Genomic DNA, 17,197 nt, shown 5'->3' on the forward strand with positions numbered 1-17,197 from the left:
CTCGACATTTTGTGTGCACTTGTGGCATTCCTTATGTTGGAGGCTCTAGATGCCTCATGCCTCCCCCATCTTTCTAAATCTCATCCGGTCGTGGATCCGTGTCGTGAGCGCGGCGGCCCGGGTCCTGTACAGGTGTTCACATGTTTATCTCTAATCTTGGTCTCCCTTTACATACAGTAGGATCTCACAGGGAAGTATTGAGAAAGAGGGCGCGGCGCCATTGTGTCAACATGTCCGAGACGCCTCCTGCCAAATCTGAGAATAGTTCTGTTTAATATAAGGCAATGACAGATGGCGTCCAGCGCAATTCACAAAATTTCTTTTGGCAGAAATAAGGCGTCTCCTCAACTTCCGACCGGCGTTCTACACCTGCGACTACACGTTATTTTGCCCGTTCATAGAGCTAAATACATGCTAGAAATGTGAGGCTTGGCCATTTGTATCTGCCGCAGTTTATAAAGGCAGAATCTACGCAGAAAAATCTGTGTCAGATTCCGCCATGTGAACACATCTTGTGTGCAGTTACATCACTTAAACAGTAGGTGGCCCAGTCGCTGTAATGTGAAACGCCCATTGAAGTCAGTGGGTGAGTGGAAAGCCAAAAAACTGATGGCATGCGTACCACGTCAGTGAATTCAGTGTTGTTTCTTTTCATGCATCTATTGACTTTTATGTGCTATTTTGGTGCGTGTAAAAGCGCCAAAATAGGACATGGTGCAATTTTTATGTTATCTTTTTAACGCGGACCCATCCGTCGATCCACGAAGAAAATTGCATGAGTAAATGACTGCATTTACTTTAACCCTTTGCAATCCAATTTTGAATTCAGGGTTTCCTAGGGGTTTTTTCTATTTCTTCCATTATACAATGGCGCCATCTGCTGGCTAGAGCCAGTACTGCGGTATTGGACATGCTTGAGAGTCCCCCCAATAACAGAGCGGCCAGTAATATACAGTAAGAATACCCTGCTGGATGTCTTCCGACATCGGAGCTGCACAGGCTTCAATTAGAATGTCTTCAGACGTCAGACAGTGGATTGGAAAGGGTTAATGGGTCTGAATTCTGTCCGTTGCCAACTTGGACGGAACTCGGATGTAAACTCTCCCGTGTGAAGAGACCTTTTAACGTATACGTTTTTTCTTCTCAAATGCAAAAAAAAAAACACTTTACAGTAAAACCTGCATACCTCTTCTTTTGTAAAAACGGACACAACCGTATATGCGAATAAAATACCCTTATGCCAAAAATTCCATAGGTTTGTACTTGTTTCTTTCGTGTAGGTATGGTGTGCGCCATGTCATGTGTCCCGCCCCCGCGTCCGGCGCCGCGTCGTGTATGTAGAGCCCCCGCGTCCGGCGCCGCACCGTGTGTACAACCCCCTCCTGTCCTGCAATACATAATGTGTACAGCCGCCATGTCCGTGACCTGCGGTGTGACTACCGGTGTCCTTAGATTGCCTTTGAGTAAATGTGGATGTTTCCTTGTACGCCCTCTGATGGCGGTGCTCGTATGCAGTAATGGTATCGGATGACATCGGGGGTCTACATCTATTTCTGGGGTTCATACGGATTTGGGGTACGGCGTCCCTTTAAGCCTCTTGTCCAGTCCTAACCGTGTGATGTGACCGCTGGGTGTCCCATAATGCGCCCCCTGATCCCCAAGTCTGACACCCTCTGTTACGCCCGTCGCAGTTCAGTGTCTATTGTTTAGAGGACTGAGCCGGAGCCCCTGCCTGTTACCATAGCGACGACAACACAAACTGCGCCCCCTCCTTCGTGTGTTTCCATATTGGTTCCTGGAGTGATGACTCACGGTGATGTAGCGGCCTGGAAGGACAAGGCAGCGTCTCGAGTGTCTGCGGGAGCATCGCCATTAACCCTGCCACTGCTACAAAGCGGGAACACACTATGTTACAGTGGGGGGGTCACCCAGCTTTTCCAGACCCCTGAATGGTAGCAATAACACAATCTACCTCCATCACTTCCGCATCACTGTGTGACTCGGCTGTGCAGAACCCTAGGAAAGCAGGATGATGATTTCTGCAGTAATGGCGGCCATATTGTTTTTCACCCAGCTTTCCAGTACTGTAAATTTTAGTCCTTGCATAGGTGCTGCTCGTTAATTCAGCTTTTAATTGAGCCCTCGCTTCCGTTCCGGCGCTGTTTTTTTAATTTTTTTATTTTTTTTTTTTAACCTAATTGTATCTGCAATAATTAGATCAGACCTGTGTCTCTGGCCGCGTCCGCGCACGTGACCGCAGGTTATTTAGACGGATGCTCACTTTCAGTTTCCGCCTGTTTGTCCACCCCATAAAAATAGTGCAGACCAGTAAACCGCAACATGGCTTTATTGCGATACAATATGGCGCCCGCATAAAACTGAGTGGAGCGCCCGTCCTTACAAGCACGCTGCGCGTATACTTTGTTGCTGCCCAGTGTTTTCAGGGTTCCCTGGGGGTGCGGGCGGAAATCTGGCGTGTAGGTAAATGAAATGTTGGCAGTAAGAAAGAGCTGCGGCGGACGGCAGCGACGTGGCAGCATGTACTTGACATGTAAGCCCTTCCTGGCCGTAATACCCTTATAATGTGCCAAGTGCATCCTCCCTGCGTCTGCGCAGCACGGCTCCGGTGAGGTAGGAGGCACTCTGAGCCTCACAGAGGTCCTGCATGAGATTGTATACTGTGGGGGTACAAGAACTGCAGACCTCTCTGAGGCACGAGGTTTTGCGCACCTCCATCAGCAAATACCGCAATTCCTGAGGTAGAAGGTGCTCCGTGCCATAATGACGCCATATCTAGTGACGCCTGAGTTGGAAGGTATGCCACTCCTGCTCTATAGTCCGTGGCACGTGGTTACATGAGGTACTGCCCTCGCCAGTCATACCTCTGAGGCGTGAGGTACTCTACGCCTCAGTGACATCATAGATTGTACGCGCAATACCCACCTTCCCTTGTCTGAGAGGTTTCTGAGCCTCTAGGTCTTCATCTCATCTGACAAGTCATGGCTTCGCCCCTTTGTTCCCCAGATCTGCGAGCGCCCTCAGGCAACTTTAACCTGAGCGTTCGCTTCACCTCGTAAAACAAAGAATGGCGACGGATGAGCCCAGGGGGGCTGGTGGGAGGCGCTCTGGTTTACAATTCAGCTCTGCGCAAACTTTGGAAACTGTAAATTTTTTTTTTTTAATTCAGTAAGTTAGCAGAGTTTGGTTCGCGGCGGTTCTGACGTCACCCCCCCTCCCTCCCCCCCCCCCTTCCTCCCTGGGAGCGTCCTGCATAAACACTGTGCTCGGCTCCCACTAAGTAACTGGAAACTTGGAGCGAGCGTCCGTGGAAGCGGCTGCTGCTCCTGGAGCGCGGCCATGAATCGCATTACTGGAACCGTTTTTGTTTTTTTTTCGTTTTAAATTTGTGCTAAAAATACCAGGAATGTTCCGTATAGACGGCGTCCGGCCGCCCAGGTCTATCCAGAGGCCTCTGAAATGCGTGTACTGACAGAGGTTGATGTGCAGCTGCTGTTCTTCCCCAGACACATATGCTCCAAGATGGCTGCCGTGGGAGGGGCGTCACATAGTAACTTGGCACGCTTGCTGTTCAGAAGTTCGGGCAACCAATATGGTGGGCACCATTCATTGCCTGAGGAGCTTGCAGTGTGTATTATTACATGGCTGACCGTGTTTAGTGGTGGGGCGCTGCGCCCCGTATGGTTAAGTGTACCGCCACGTGCTGCACTCCGCTGTGAGCTACAACAGAATCGGCTCTGCCGATGTCTGCAGAATCGCGTTCTGTTAGGCGGCTGCTGCTTTTACAGCACGTTGTATCGTTGCGACATGCTTAGAAACGAGCGGCTTTTGATAAAAGAAGTCCAAAGTTCCTCTCATTGTAGTCTGAAGCCCCGCCCTCAGCGAGCAATGTACTTATGTGAATGGTGTTATGTGGGACCTGCATAGCTAGAACGAGGCGCCATTCAGGTGTCTGGGAAAGCCAGGTGACACTTCTGTGCTAGCTGCAATACTGAGCCTATTGGTTCGTCAGATGAGGGTAGTGGTCGGGGGTTCTGAATTGCGCCAAACGGGCTCCGCTGGCTATAATGGGGTCTGTTGGTTTTTCCGGGCTTTTGGCTTTTTATGGGCCGAGGTGGCGCAGCACGCTGCATTACATAATCCCGCTGTTAAACGGAATTCAGCGACATTCCGAATGGACGCTGATGTGAATTAACCGGAACTCGCAGATGAGGGTTCCATTTATTGACTAGTAGCTGTTCCTTGTTGACTAGTTGCCATGTATTAGAACCGAGAAGCCCTTGTTGCCCACAGTGTCCAAGTGTCCTTCAGGGCAGATAGAAGAGGAAAGCTTAGTTGTGATTGATTGTTAAGGGAAACAGCACTGCTGCTTCCCAGTGACAGCCAGTTGTGTAGGCGGAGCATAAGTCGCCATAAGATGTTGAAAGTGGCCATCTTGAAGTGGTCTTAACCCCATCAGGACCAGAGATTTAATTTTTTTTAATTTTTTTAATTTTGGTTCTTTCATTCCCGCATTCCAAGAGCCATAATTAGGCTGCTTTTTTTTGTCATCCATGTTTTAACACACACAACTTTTTCCGTTGACTGGACAGTATGAAGGCTTATTTTTTTACGGTATGAGCTGTCGTTTTATCATTTTGGGGTACATACATCTTTTTGATAACTTCTTATTCAATTTTTTTAGGAGCCAGGATTTAGGGGGAAAAAAAGCAATTTCGGCACCCCGTCCCATTTTTTTTTTTTTCATGGCCCTCACCGTGTGGGATAAATATTATATTTAATAATTGTGACTTTTGTACACAGCGATACCACATATGTGTTTGTTTTTTAATTGTTTAGTTTTTTTTCTAGGTAAAAATGGGAAAGGGTTTTGCTTTTAACTTTTTAATATATGTATTTTTTTTAATTGTTAAAAAAAACTTCATTAAATCCTCTTTTACACTTTTATTAAATCCCTACAGTGGACTTGAACTTGTGATCATTTGATCGCTTGCACTATATACTGTAATACTTCTGTATTGCAGTATATAGTGATTTTTGATTTTGTCATGGACAGGACTTGAGACTTCAATAAGTTCTTGGCTGCCGTGCTAGCTCATCGGCACCCTCCGATCGTGCTTCGAGGGATGCAGACAGAGGCATCCCCGCTGACTGTTTAGATACACATTCAGCTTTGACAGCAGCACCTAAACAGTTAACTGCTGTGATCCGAGCTAACTCTGATAGCCGCCAGGCATGGAGCAAACTCCAAGCCCACTTCATACACATTTCATGACTGCAGGATATTTGTCATTACTGTGAGCACCCGGAGTGACCAATGTGGTGTTTTTGGTTTCTAGAAACAAGAAGAAGGAGGCCGATCTTCTGGCAGCTCAGGCTCGGCTAAAGGATTTGGAGGCACTCTTGAACTCGAAGGATGCAGCATTGTCCACTGCTCTGGGAGAGAAGAGGAACTTGGAGGGCGAAGTGCGGGATCTCAAAGGCCAACTCGCCAAGGTCAGACATCAGTGTCATCCAGTAGGCGCTGACAGTCCCAATGTTATTACATAGCCCTGTGGTGGTGGATATTGTATATATCACTTATGTCATCGTTCTCTGCAGTTGGAAGGAAGCCTTGCAGATGCCAAGAAGCAGCTTCAGGATGAGATGCTGCGCCGTGTTGACGCCGAAAACCGTAACCAGACCCTGAGAGAAGAGCTGGAGTTTCAGAAGAACATCTACAGTGAGGTTGGTATTTGATCACTGCTGTGCTCTAAGCTATTGTATCCAAGGTGCTGCCATTTTGGAATCAAAGGTTAACTCCCCTATATAATATTTGCAGGAACTGCGAGAAACCAGGAGACGGCACGAAACGCGCCTGGTAGAGATCGACAGTGGCCACCAGCGTGACTTTGAAAGCAAATTGTCTAATGCTCTGCAGGATCTGCGCTCCCAACACGAAGGACAGATCTCCTTGTACAAAGAGGAGCTGGAAAAAACGTACAATGCCAAGGTAACGTAACATAACTGTCCAGGGATAGTTTTTTTTAAATGCTGTATTCATGGTACTTAACTAAGGACAACTTTATTCTGTAAGATCTTAAATCTAATTCATATAGATATTTACTATATCATAATACTGCCCCCCTATATACAAGAATATAACTACTATAATACGTCAACTATTTACAAGTAAATAACTATTATAATACTACCCCCTATGTAGAAGAATATAACTACTGTAATACTACTGCCTCCTATGTACAGAAATAGAACTACTATAATACTGCCTCCTATATACAAGAATATAATTACTATAATACTGCCCCCTATGTACAAGAATATAACTACTATAATACTGCCACCTATGTACAGGAATATAACTACTATAATACTGCTCCTATGTACAAGAATATAACTACTATAATACTGCCTCCTATGTACAAGAATATAACTACTATAATACTGCTCGTATGTACAAGATTATAACTACTATAATACTGCCCCTATGTACAAGAATATAACTACTATAATACTGCCTCCTATGTACAAGAATATTACTACTATAATTCTGCCCTATGTACAAGAATATAACTACTATAATACTGCCCCCTATGTACAAGAATAGAACTACTACAATACTGCCCCTATGTACAAGATTATAACTACTATAATACTGCCCCCTATGTACAAGAATAGAACTACTACAATACTGCCCCTATGTACAAGATTATAACTACTATAATACTGCCCCCTATGTACAATAGAACTACTACAATACTGCCCCTATGTACAAGGATATAACTACTATAATACTGCCTCCTATATACAAGAATAGAACTACTATAATACTACCTCCTATGTACAAGATTATAACTACTATAAAACTGCTCTCAATGTACAAGAATATAACCTCTATAAAACTCCCTCCTATGTACAAGGATATAACTACTATAATACTGCCTCCTATGTACAAGAATATAACTACTATAATACTGCCTCCTATGTACAAGAATATAACTACTATAATACTGCCTCCTATATACAAGAATATAACTACTATAATACTGCCTCCTATGTACAAGAATATAACTAAAATAATACCTATCCCATGTATAAGAATATAACTACTATAATACTGCCCCCTATGTACAAGAATAGAACTACTATAATACTCCCTCCTATGTACAAGGATATAACTACTATAATACTGCCTCCTATATACAAAATATAACTACTATAATACTCCCTCCTATGTACAAGGATATAACTACTATAATAGTGTTCCCTATGTACAATAATATAACTACTATAATACTGCCCTATGTACAAGAATATAACTACTATAATAGTGTTTCCTATGTACAAGAATATAACTACTATAATTCTGCCCCTATGTACAAGAATATAACTACTATAATAGTGTTTCCTATGTACAAGAAAAGAACTACTAATATACTGCCTCCTATGTACAAGAATATAACTACTATAATACTGTCCTCCTATGTACAAGAATATAACTACTATAATACTGCCCCTATGTACAAGAATATAACTACTATAATACTGCCTCCTATGTACAAGAATATAACTACTATAATACTGCCCCCTATGTACAAGAATAGAACTACTATAATACTGCCTCCTATGTACAAGAATATAACTGCTATAATACTGCCTCCTATGTACAAGAATATAACTACTATAATACTGCCCCTATATACAAGAATATAACTACTATAATACTGCCCCCTATGTACAAGAATATAACTACTATAATACTGCCCCCTATGTACAAGAATATAACTACTATAATACTGCCCCCTATGTACAAGAATATAACTACTATAATACTGCCCCTATGTACAAAAATATACCTACTATACTACTGCCCCCTATGTACAGGAATATAACTACTATAATACTGCCTCCTATGTACAAGAATATAACTGCTATAATACTGCCTCCTATGTACAAGAATATAACTACTATAATACTGCCCCCTATGTACAAGAATATAACTACTATAATACTGCTTCCTATGTACAAGAATAGAACTACTATAATACTGCCCCTATGTACAAGAATAGAACTACTATAATACTGCCCCCTATGTACAAGAATAGAACTACTATAATACTGCCCCCTTTGGGTAGTGACATGGAGCTGACCCCTTAGTATAACAAAATCTGTGATCTTCGTACAGCTGGAGAACGCCAAGTTGTCAGCAGAGCGGAACAGTTCGATGGTCGGTGAAGCTCATGAAGAGATCCAGCAGAGTCGGATCCGGATAGACAGTCTGAGCGCCCAACTCAGTCAGCTGCAGAAGCAGGTAAAGTGGTCCTACCGATGAAGCGGGTGGCGGTGGCATCACACAGTGATTTCTAGCTCCAATGTTATGTTTTCTGCAGCTGGCAGCTAAGGAGGCGAAGCTTCGGGATCTGGAGGACTCGCTGAGCCGAGAGAGAGACAGCAATAGGCGGGCAATGACTGAAAAGGACCGGGAGATGGCGGAGATGAGGGCTCGTATGCAGCAGCAGCTGGACGAGTACCAGGAGTTGCTGGACATAAAGCTGGCTCTGGACATGGAGATCCACGCCTACCGCAAACTCCTGGAGGGCGAGGAGGAGAGGTAGGCATTGTGGGTGGCGCAGGTAACGTACCGTTGGGGCTGTAATGGTATGACTGAGATGTCTGGTTCCCACAGGCTTCGGCTGTCGCCCAGCCCTAGTGGGCAAAAGAGGACCTCAAGGACTGCACATTCCGGGGCGCACACCTCCTCGTCATCAAAGAAAAGGAGGATGGAAGGAGAAACAAAGATCAGCAGCTACAACCAGCACGCCAGGACTACCGGCAAAGTCGCCGTAGAGGAGGTCGATCTGGAGGGGAAGTTCGTCCGTCTGAAGAACAAGTCAAATGAGGTGAGAGCAGCTCCTACAGGGGGTCTCAAAAGTGTGGAAACGCCCATATAGAACGATAACGGTTTGGGAGATTGGACTGTAATTTATCATACGAGCTGATTTCATCCACCACCACCCAACCAGCCCTCCCATTACCCACAATGCAAATTCAGAGAAACTGGTTCTGTCACTGGTGCAACAAGATCTGAATGACCAAAAACCATTACCGATGAAACGTCAGCGACCGCTATCCTAGCCTCATTCATCACAAGCAGTTTTTGGACAGAAAGTGATTCCAACAAGTGTGGCAACTGCATTGTGGGTAACGGGAGGTATGGGTGGGTCGTGTTGATTGAAATCTTCTGTGATGACACGTGTGCTTCCTTCACCAGACGGAGGACAAACTCAACATGTTCTGCTGAAGGTGGCGACATCATTTACACTGTCTGCAGTAAAGTAAAATACCTAAACGAATAAAGTTATGTTAAAATGAAGCGCACCATTGTTCTTCTGGTGAAATTCTCTGCCGGTTTGATATATCACACCGACCTTCTTACCGGAAAAATTAGAGTTCAATGCGAGGTGGCGGAATTCAAAATGGCCGTCATATTGGTCACAAGCCCAACGGGTTTCCCTTTTTCTCGCAGCTTGTATGGAAAACCGTTTTCATTCTCTGTGGGTGCTTCCATACTTTACAGACATCTTGTACATTGCAGGAGCTACAAAGGGGAAAGCCAGTAGGTGGCAACGTAGCACATGGAGGCGGGTTTACGTCTTTTCCAGTATCCCGCAGTGAGTTCTTGACGTCACTTTCATCTTGTTACAGGATCAGTCGTTGGGGAACTGGCAGATAAAGCGTCAGATCGGAGAGGAGAAACCTTTAATCTACCGTTTTCCCCCCAGAACCACACTGAAGGCGGGGCAGACAATGACCGTAAGTGTGTAACACGCTTCCCCATAAACTGTAGTGTAATGATGAACCTCTTCTACTTGTCAGTGGAGCATGATCACCTCCTACTGGTAGATGGGAGCACTGATGACTCATTACAGCTTTCTCTCCGCTCAGATCTGGGCTTCCGGCGCCGGTGTCCCGCACAACCCTCCCACTGATTTTGTCTTAAAGTCCCATGCTTCCTGGGGGACGGGGGACAGTATCCGCACCGCGCTGCTGACCTCCAATAATGAGGTGAGTACCCGCAAGGTGAAGGGAGGAGGCATGGAAGGGGGGCACTATCATGGCGCTGTGTTCACCTCATTAACTATCCCTGCAGGAAGTCGCCATGCGTAAGCTTGTCCGGGCAGTCGTGAATGATGAGGATGATGATGAGGGTGACGAGGACGGCGAGCACCATCACCACCACCATCATCATCATGTAAGTAACAACCTGTGCGCAATTTAATATCCATACCCCCATGCTGTGGAGGACTGAACCGCCTAATCTTCTCCCTGCAGGATGGGCAGAACTCCACTGGAGACCCCAGTGAGTATAACCTGCGCTCCCGCAACATCACATGCAGCACCTGCGGACAGCCAGCCGACAAGGGGTTGGGGGGCGCCCAGAGCGCGGGCGCCTCATCTTCCTCTAGCTCTTACACTACCGTCACCCGTACCTTTCGTAGTACAGGAGGAGCCGGTGGAGGCAGCACCCTGGGGGAGAGTCTGACCCCCCGATCCTTCATCGTGGGGAACAACCAACGTGCCAAGGTGAGACGCAACCAGTGTTTAGAAAAATATTTTAATAAAAGTGGCTGCCACTGGCAGGGGGGCCCCGAGCCTCTATCCTGCCTGAGGTGACAGTGTGTGTGGGGGGAGGGGGGGCGGGGCGGCCCCGGGGGGGGGGGGGGGGGCGGCCCCGTAGTGATAGTGACTCCCATAGTGGCTTCAGCAATAATAGTTGCCCCAGTAGTAATAGTGACCCTCCTAGTGGTCCTAGTAGTAATTGTGCCCCCCTCTCCTGATAGTGGCTCCAGTAGTAACAACATTCCCCCCTAGTGGCCCCAGTAGTGATAGCGTCCACTCTTAGTAGCCCCTGTAGTAATAGCGTCACCCCCCCCCTCCACTACCCCTTATGGGCCCCAGTAGTAATAGCATCCCCTTCCTTATGGGCTCTCAGTAGTAATAGCATTTCCCCCCCCCCCCGCCTTATGGGCTCTCAGTAGTAATAGTGCTCCCCCCCACCCTTAAGGGCCCCAGTAGTAATAGCATCCCTTCCCCCCCCCCCTATGGGACCCAGTAGTAATAAGGTACCCACCCTTATGGGCCCCAGTAGTAGTAGTGTTCCCCTCCTTATGGGCTTTTATTAGTAATAGCTTTCCCCCCGTTATGGGGCCCCTGTAGTAACAGCGTCCCCCCTTATGGGCCCCAGTAGTAATAGCGACCTCTAGCTGGCTGGGACAAGCATTAGTTGCCATAGTTCGGCTGTGACCCCTGACACCCTTCCCCTCCTGTGGCGTCTGTGCTGCCTACAATCCGGCATCTGTGTGTAGTGATGTAAACGCCAGGGAAGAAGTCGGGGCTCACAGTCCGAGTACAGCAGTGGCCGCCCCTTTTGAGTTAAACACTTGCCCGATTGCGGCCGACTCACAAGTGGCAATCTTTTTTTTTTTTTTTAATCTGCCATTAATATAAATTAATACGGCTCTCGGCCGCCTTACTGACTCAGTCTCCTCTTCTGTCTCCACAGGTGTCCCCGGAGGGCTGTGGTATTATGTAAGGACGCCTGCCCGGTGTTCACCCGGAGAAGTCAGTGAAAGCTTCGTTTTCCTGTGGGATCTTTTTTGTTAGTTTTTTTTTTTTTTTTCTACGTCGCATATTTTATATTGAAGGATTTTTTTTTTTTCTTTCAAAGGCAGCCATTTTTTTTTTTAACGAAACCAAAGCTAAACCTGCTATCGCTGCCCCATGCACTCACAACACCAGCATCGGGCCCCTGCTGAAGCACCTCCTTCCTGTTGACTTTGCACCGTGACGCTGCCGTCGCAGAACCCGCAATGGTTCTAAAAACTATCCAAGCACTTCAATTGCTAGCACTTGACCACCGTCATATCCGCTCAGTACTCATCGGTCTATGAGTAAGAAAATCGGATGCAAGAAACAGAGTTTACCGGGTGACAAGATGGAGGTTCCATACATCTGCTAACCAAAGAAAGTGGCTCTTTCCATAGAGCTGCATTTACAGGACCGCGCCAATCACTTTAAATAAGGAGGAGAGTCGGTGACGTCTCCTCAAACTGGGAGCCTTAGAAACCACTATGTGCCCGTTTTCATAAGTTCTCACGTCCCTGTTAGTCCATGAATCATGTTGTAGGCAGCTGCCATTTTGTTGTGGTCCTGCCACATTGACCTGAAATAATTGCACTCTTGTCTACCACAGTGTTGGTAGCAATAAAGAAGGGGAGGAGTCTCCTTGTGTTAAATATTAGAGTTGGGGGTGAGTATTAATACAGCCGGGTGCAGAGTAGGGGAAGAGGTGATCCCCACAATGTAACACTAGGTTCTTTTGTTTTTTTTTCCTTTGGGGCCCTCACTCAGGGGTCATCGTCAGGGGCCACAGACGTGGATTCATTGGATAGATAGAGGGTCTGTCCGCTATCTTTGTTTTTTTTATAAAGCTTATACACTATAGTTACCCATGTAGCCGCGTTCATACCAGTGCATGTCGCTGTATCTATATGTATGCTGTACGCTCAGTTTATTTCGGGGGCGGCTCCGTAACTTTTTTTTTTATGTATGTCAAATTATTAACATTATCAGCCTATTTTAAAGGAGAACCGCAAATATATATTAAACTCCGCCTCTTTTGGGTGGAGGTGTTCCTTTAAAACTGGCCTTTCATAATCCGCTTTACCCTTTTGCCTTATCTCCCTGCTGTGTACCCAGAGAGTCCCGCTGTCAGAGAGGTTCTATAAAGCACATATTCCCAAGTGGCTATAAGTGATTATATATGTATAATGGTATTGGAAGAGTTTATCCCAGGGCTGTGGTTTATATCATGGAGTTTTGTATGTATTTCTGTATTAGAGGGGAGTCGGAATTTAAGATTACGTGCCAGTAAAACGCGTTGGGATGGTGATTCAGGGAACGATGGGCTCGTCCAGCATGGTAACACGTGGACCAGATGCTGGACAGAGTCCGTCACGGAGAAGAGTTATGTCGAGGTTGTTGTCAAAGTGCCTTAGAAGAGACCCCCGAAGCGTCAAAGTGCCTTCCCCCCCCCTCCCCCAACCACAAAGTCCTGTGTAATTTTTGAAATAAAAGCCAATGATCCAGATGTTTGAGCGTTCTGTCTTCTTAAAGTCTGTTCTTGCTTTCTGATGTCGGTGTTGACTACTCTGACTCTTCTGTATAAAGCGGTGGTCCGCTAGAGCTGTCAGCAGCCAGGAGGTGGCAGCCTCAGCACAGCTGCTGTGTCTCCCTCCAGTGAGGAAAAGATTGAACTACAACTATATATAGTAATGCAGCTGCACTACTAAGGTGCCTTTTAAGGCTGGGGCTACAGGGCAACATTGACTGACTGCAATGTATGTGGCGCAGTGGGGCCCCAAGCCTTTATACTGCCTGAGGAAGTATGAAATGGCACCCCCAACACAAACAAGACCACTCATTTTACAGGCATTGAGAGTGCCAATTCACAGGATACCCAACACATCCTATTAGAATTAATGACCCCGTTGGTAGCCTCAGTAGTAATAATAACCCCAATAGTAATAGTGGCTCTAGTAGAAATGGGGACCCCGTTAGTAGATCCAGTAGTAATGGTGTCCCCACTAGCTATAGTGGCTCCAGTAGAAATGATGATCCCCGTATTAGCGCTAGTAGTAATAGTCACTCCGAAGGTGGCTCCAGTAGTAATAGTGTCCTCCATAGTGGCTCCCATAATAATGGTGGCCCCAGTAGGAATAGTGTCCTTCATGGTGGTATACTCCATACTGGCCCCAGTAGTAATAGTGGCCCCAATAGTAGTAATGACCCCCAAAGTGGCTCCAGTAATAATAGTGTCTTCCATAGTAACTCCCGTAGTAATACTTGGCCCAGTAATGACAGTGGCCCTAGTAGTGATAGTATTCTCCATACCAGCCCCAGTAGTAATAGTGTCCTCCATAATAGCCCCAGTAGTAATAATGACCACAGTAGTGATAGTGTCCTCCATAGTAGCGCTAGCAGTAATAGTGACCCCAGTAGGGATACTGTTCTCCATAGTGACCCCAGTAGGGATACTGTTCTCCATAGTGACCCCAGTAGGGATACTGTTCTCCATAGTGACCCCAGTAGGGATACTGTTCTCCATAGTGACCCCAGTAGGGATACTGTTCTCCATAGTGACCCCAGTAGGGATACTGTTCTCCATAGTGACCCCAGTAGGGATACTGTTCTCCATAGTGACCCCAGTAGGGATACTGTTCTCCATAGTGACCCCAGTAGGGATACTGTTCTCCATAGTGACCCCAGTAGGGATACTGTTCTCCATACTGGTCCCAGTAGGGATACTGTTCTCCATACTGGTCCCAGTAGGGATAGTTTCCTCCATAGAGTCTCCAGTAGTAATAGTGCAAACAAACATTTTGTTTGCCACAGCCTTTGACAGGAGTTCCTATCCCCTTGATGATGCCAAAGTTCCGGTGAAACATGTTGGTGAAGCTGATCTTTAGAGCCTCATGTAGTCCACCCTATATGCTTATGTCAGACTCTGTCTATCTGGCAGCATTTATCACACATGCTGGCAGTTCATGCAGGGATCTAATCACTTGCTGAATCTCCAGTATATAGCCGTGTACTGCTGCATGGTGGTGTGCACCATTTGCAGCAAGTTTTATAGGCGTTACCCAGGTACTTTTGCATATTTAGCAAAGCAGGATATTGTTCCATTAAGGGCACATGCACACGGGCGAGAGCACGCAGAGGAATCCGACCCTGTGCCCATCCAGCATCTGTGCGTACCTGTATCTTTTTCTTTTCTGTACTGCGGATGGTCTGCATGGCTCGCCATCTGACATGCACGGTACAGATTTTTTTTACACTCCTGCTTATCCTGATGAATCCGCGGCCCGTCCGCAATGTCAATTGTGGACAGGCCGCGGGTCGGACGGCTTTCATTGACTTAAATGGAAGCCGTCCATGTGGGAACCACAGGAAAGTGGAGCATGCTACAATATTTCATTCGCGAGCAGAAATCGCAATTGGTTTCCGCTCGTGTGCAGAAGAATCATTTTTTCCATAGCATGCTAATTCATTGCTACCACAATATATTTTACTACTTATTAATAAAGGTTACTTTGTAAGAGGACCCAGCTTTGGGTTTCAGCTTATGGAAAAGGCTGTGGCTGGATTGGTTTCTAGTAGTAATAGTGACCCTAGTAGTGAGTGTCCTCCATAGTGTCTCTTGGAGTGACAGTGTCCTCCATAGTGACCCCAGCAGTGAGAGTATCCTCCATAGTGTCTCTAGTAGTGATTATCCTCTATAGTGACACCAGTAGTAATAGTGTCTCTAGTAGTAATAGTGACCCCAGAAGTGATACTGCCTGTCAGGGAAAAACTCCCATTAGTATGTCATCCAGTGTCCAAATTGTAATGAGTACTCATGATTGTTTAAGTTATACCGATCGATAGGAAGAAAGACAATATGCACAGCTGCATTGAGTGTACAATTCATCTACTTCCTTTTATTACCGTTACAAGAGGTCTTTTATAGACCTATATAGTCCTCTATAGTGTCTCTAGTAGGGATAGTGTCCTCCATAGTGTCTCTAGTAGTGAGTGTCCTCTATAGTGACACCAGTAGTAATAGTGACCCCAGAAGTGATACTGGCCCCAGTAGTAATAGTGTTCTCCATAGTGACACCAGTAGTGGATATTAGTGTATCTTGGTGCCACCACAAGTACAGGTGGAGCCAAGATATAAGGATATTGCCAAGGGGTTGACTCCCCCTGTTACTTATTGGCTGTCTTGCATTCTCCCCGGCCTCGCCCTCACAGGTCCTGTAGCCAGCATTGGCTGCCGTGGAGGAAGGCTGAGAGGCTGCGCTCGGTACTAATGAGCGATTGTGGTGGTCAGTGGACGAGGTAGTGGAAGAAGGGGAGAACTGTTGCCCTGCACTCTGCAGCGCTGCTGTGTGAGGTAGCGCTGACCGGCGGCCCGTCAAACTTCAGAAAGCTGTTGTGTGGGGCGCATCGGTCACCGCTTCTGACTTCAGATGCATGGAATGGTGAGCTGTGCAGAGCGGCAGCGACAGGGGGGCTATGTATACAGTTTGCAGTTGCTGTCCTCCCGCTGCTCTCCTACACACCCAGCGTGGAAGGGTGGAGGAAGGGTCCACAGGGACAGTCACAGTGGCCCCTTCTAATGCAGCGGAGATGACAGCCGATCTAGCAGGAAATTCTGTAAGGCCAAAATGGGCCAGGAGGGACAGTGAAAGCGTGGCTGCTTCAACGCCTGCTATACTCAGCGCTGGGAAAAACACCAGGACCTGTGAGCCCCAGAAAGGGGACAATGCCCTGCAGCCATTCACGAACAGGGGGCGTCAACCCCCTGTCAAACTCCTTGTATCTTGGCTCCACCAGTACTTCCGGTGGCGTCAAGATGCACTAATACCCCAGTAGTGATAGTGTTCTCCATAGTGACACCGGTAGTGATAGTGCCCTCCATAGTGTCTCCAGTAGTACAGTGACCCCAGAAGTGATACTGGCTCCAGTAGTAATAGTGTCCTCCATAGTGACACCAGTAGTAATAGTGACGCCAGAAGTGATACTAACCCCAGTGGTAATAGTGTCCTCCATAGTGACACCAGTAGTAATAGTGGCCCCAGTAGTGGTAGTGTCCTCCATAGTGGCTCCAGTAGTGGTAGTGTCCTCCATAGTGGCCCCAGTAGTGATAGTGTCCTCCATAGTGGCCCCAGTAGTGATAGTGTCCTCTATAGTGGCCCCAGTAGTAAAAATGACCCCAGACGTAATAGTGTCCTCCATTTGTTGTTTCAGTAGTAATAGTGACCCCAGTAGGGATGGTGTCCTCCAGGCTGGTCCCAGTAGGGATGGTGTCCTCCAGGCTGGTCCCAGTAGGGATGGTGTCCTCCAGGCTGGTCCCAGTGGGGATGGTGTCCTCCAGGCTGGTCCCAGTGGGGATGGTGTCCTCCAGGCTGGTCCCAGTGGGGATGGTGTCCTCCAGGCTGGTCCCAGTGGGGATGGTGTCCTCCAGGCTGGTCCCAGTGGGGATGGTGTCCTCCAGGCTGGTCCCAGTGGGGATGGTGTCCTCCAGGCTGGTCCCAGTGGGGGATGGTGTCCTCCAGGCTGGTCCCAGTGGGGATGG

The 17,197-nt window shown here is 47.0% G+C and overlaps 1 protein-coding gene across 1 annotated transcript in view; it reads left to right on the plus strand.

Annotated features, from left to right (window-relative positions):
- The window catches only part of LMNA (lamin A/C), a 30,309-nt gene extending 17,141 nt beyond the window's left edge, over nucleotides 1–13,168 (plus strand). The window contains exons 2-12 of the mRNA XM_066608778.1: nucleotides 5,358–5,514; nucleotides 5,620–5,745; nucleotides 5,840–6,010; nucleotides 8,204–8,329; nucleotides 8,409–8,629; nucleotides 8,705–8,918; nucleotides 9,724–9,831; nucleotides 9,964–10,083; nucleotides 10,169–10,270; nucleotides 10,351–10,602; nucleotides 11,582–13,168. Of these exons, the coding sequence (XP_066464875.1) occupies nucleotides 5,358–5,514; nucleotides 5,620–5,745; nucleotides 5,840–6,010; nucleotides 8,204–8,329; nucleotides 8,409–8,629; nucleotides 8,705–8,918; nucleotides 9,724–9,831; nucleotides 9,964–10,083; nucleotides 10,169–10,270; nucleotides 10,351–10,602; nucleotides 11,582–11,611 (1,627 nt within the window). The 3' untranslated portion in view covers nucleotides 11,612–13,168. The remainder of the gene's footprint in view (nucleotides 1–5,357; nucleotides 5,515–5,619; nucleotides 5,746–5,839; nucleotides 6,011–8,203; nucleotides 8,330–8,408; nucleotides 8,630–8,704; nucleotides 8,919–9,723; nucleotides 9,832–9,963; nucleotides 10,084–10,168; nucleotides 10,271–10,350; nucleotides 10,603–11,581) is intronic.
- The last annotated feature ends 4,029 nt before the right edge of the window (nucleotides 13,169–17,197 follow it).

Source organism: Eleutherodactylus coqui, chromosome 6 (genome assembly GCF_035609145.1).
Source record: "Eleutherodactylus coqui strain aEleCoq1 chromosome 6, aEleCoq1.hap1, whole genome shotgun sequence".
NCBI lineage: Eukaryota > Metazoa > Chordata > Amphibia > Anura > Eleutherodactylidae > Eleutherodactylus > Eleutherodactylus coqui.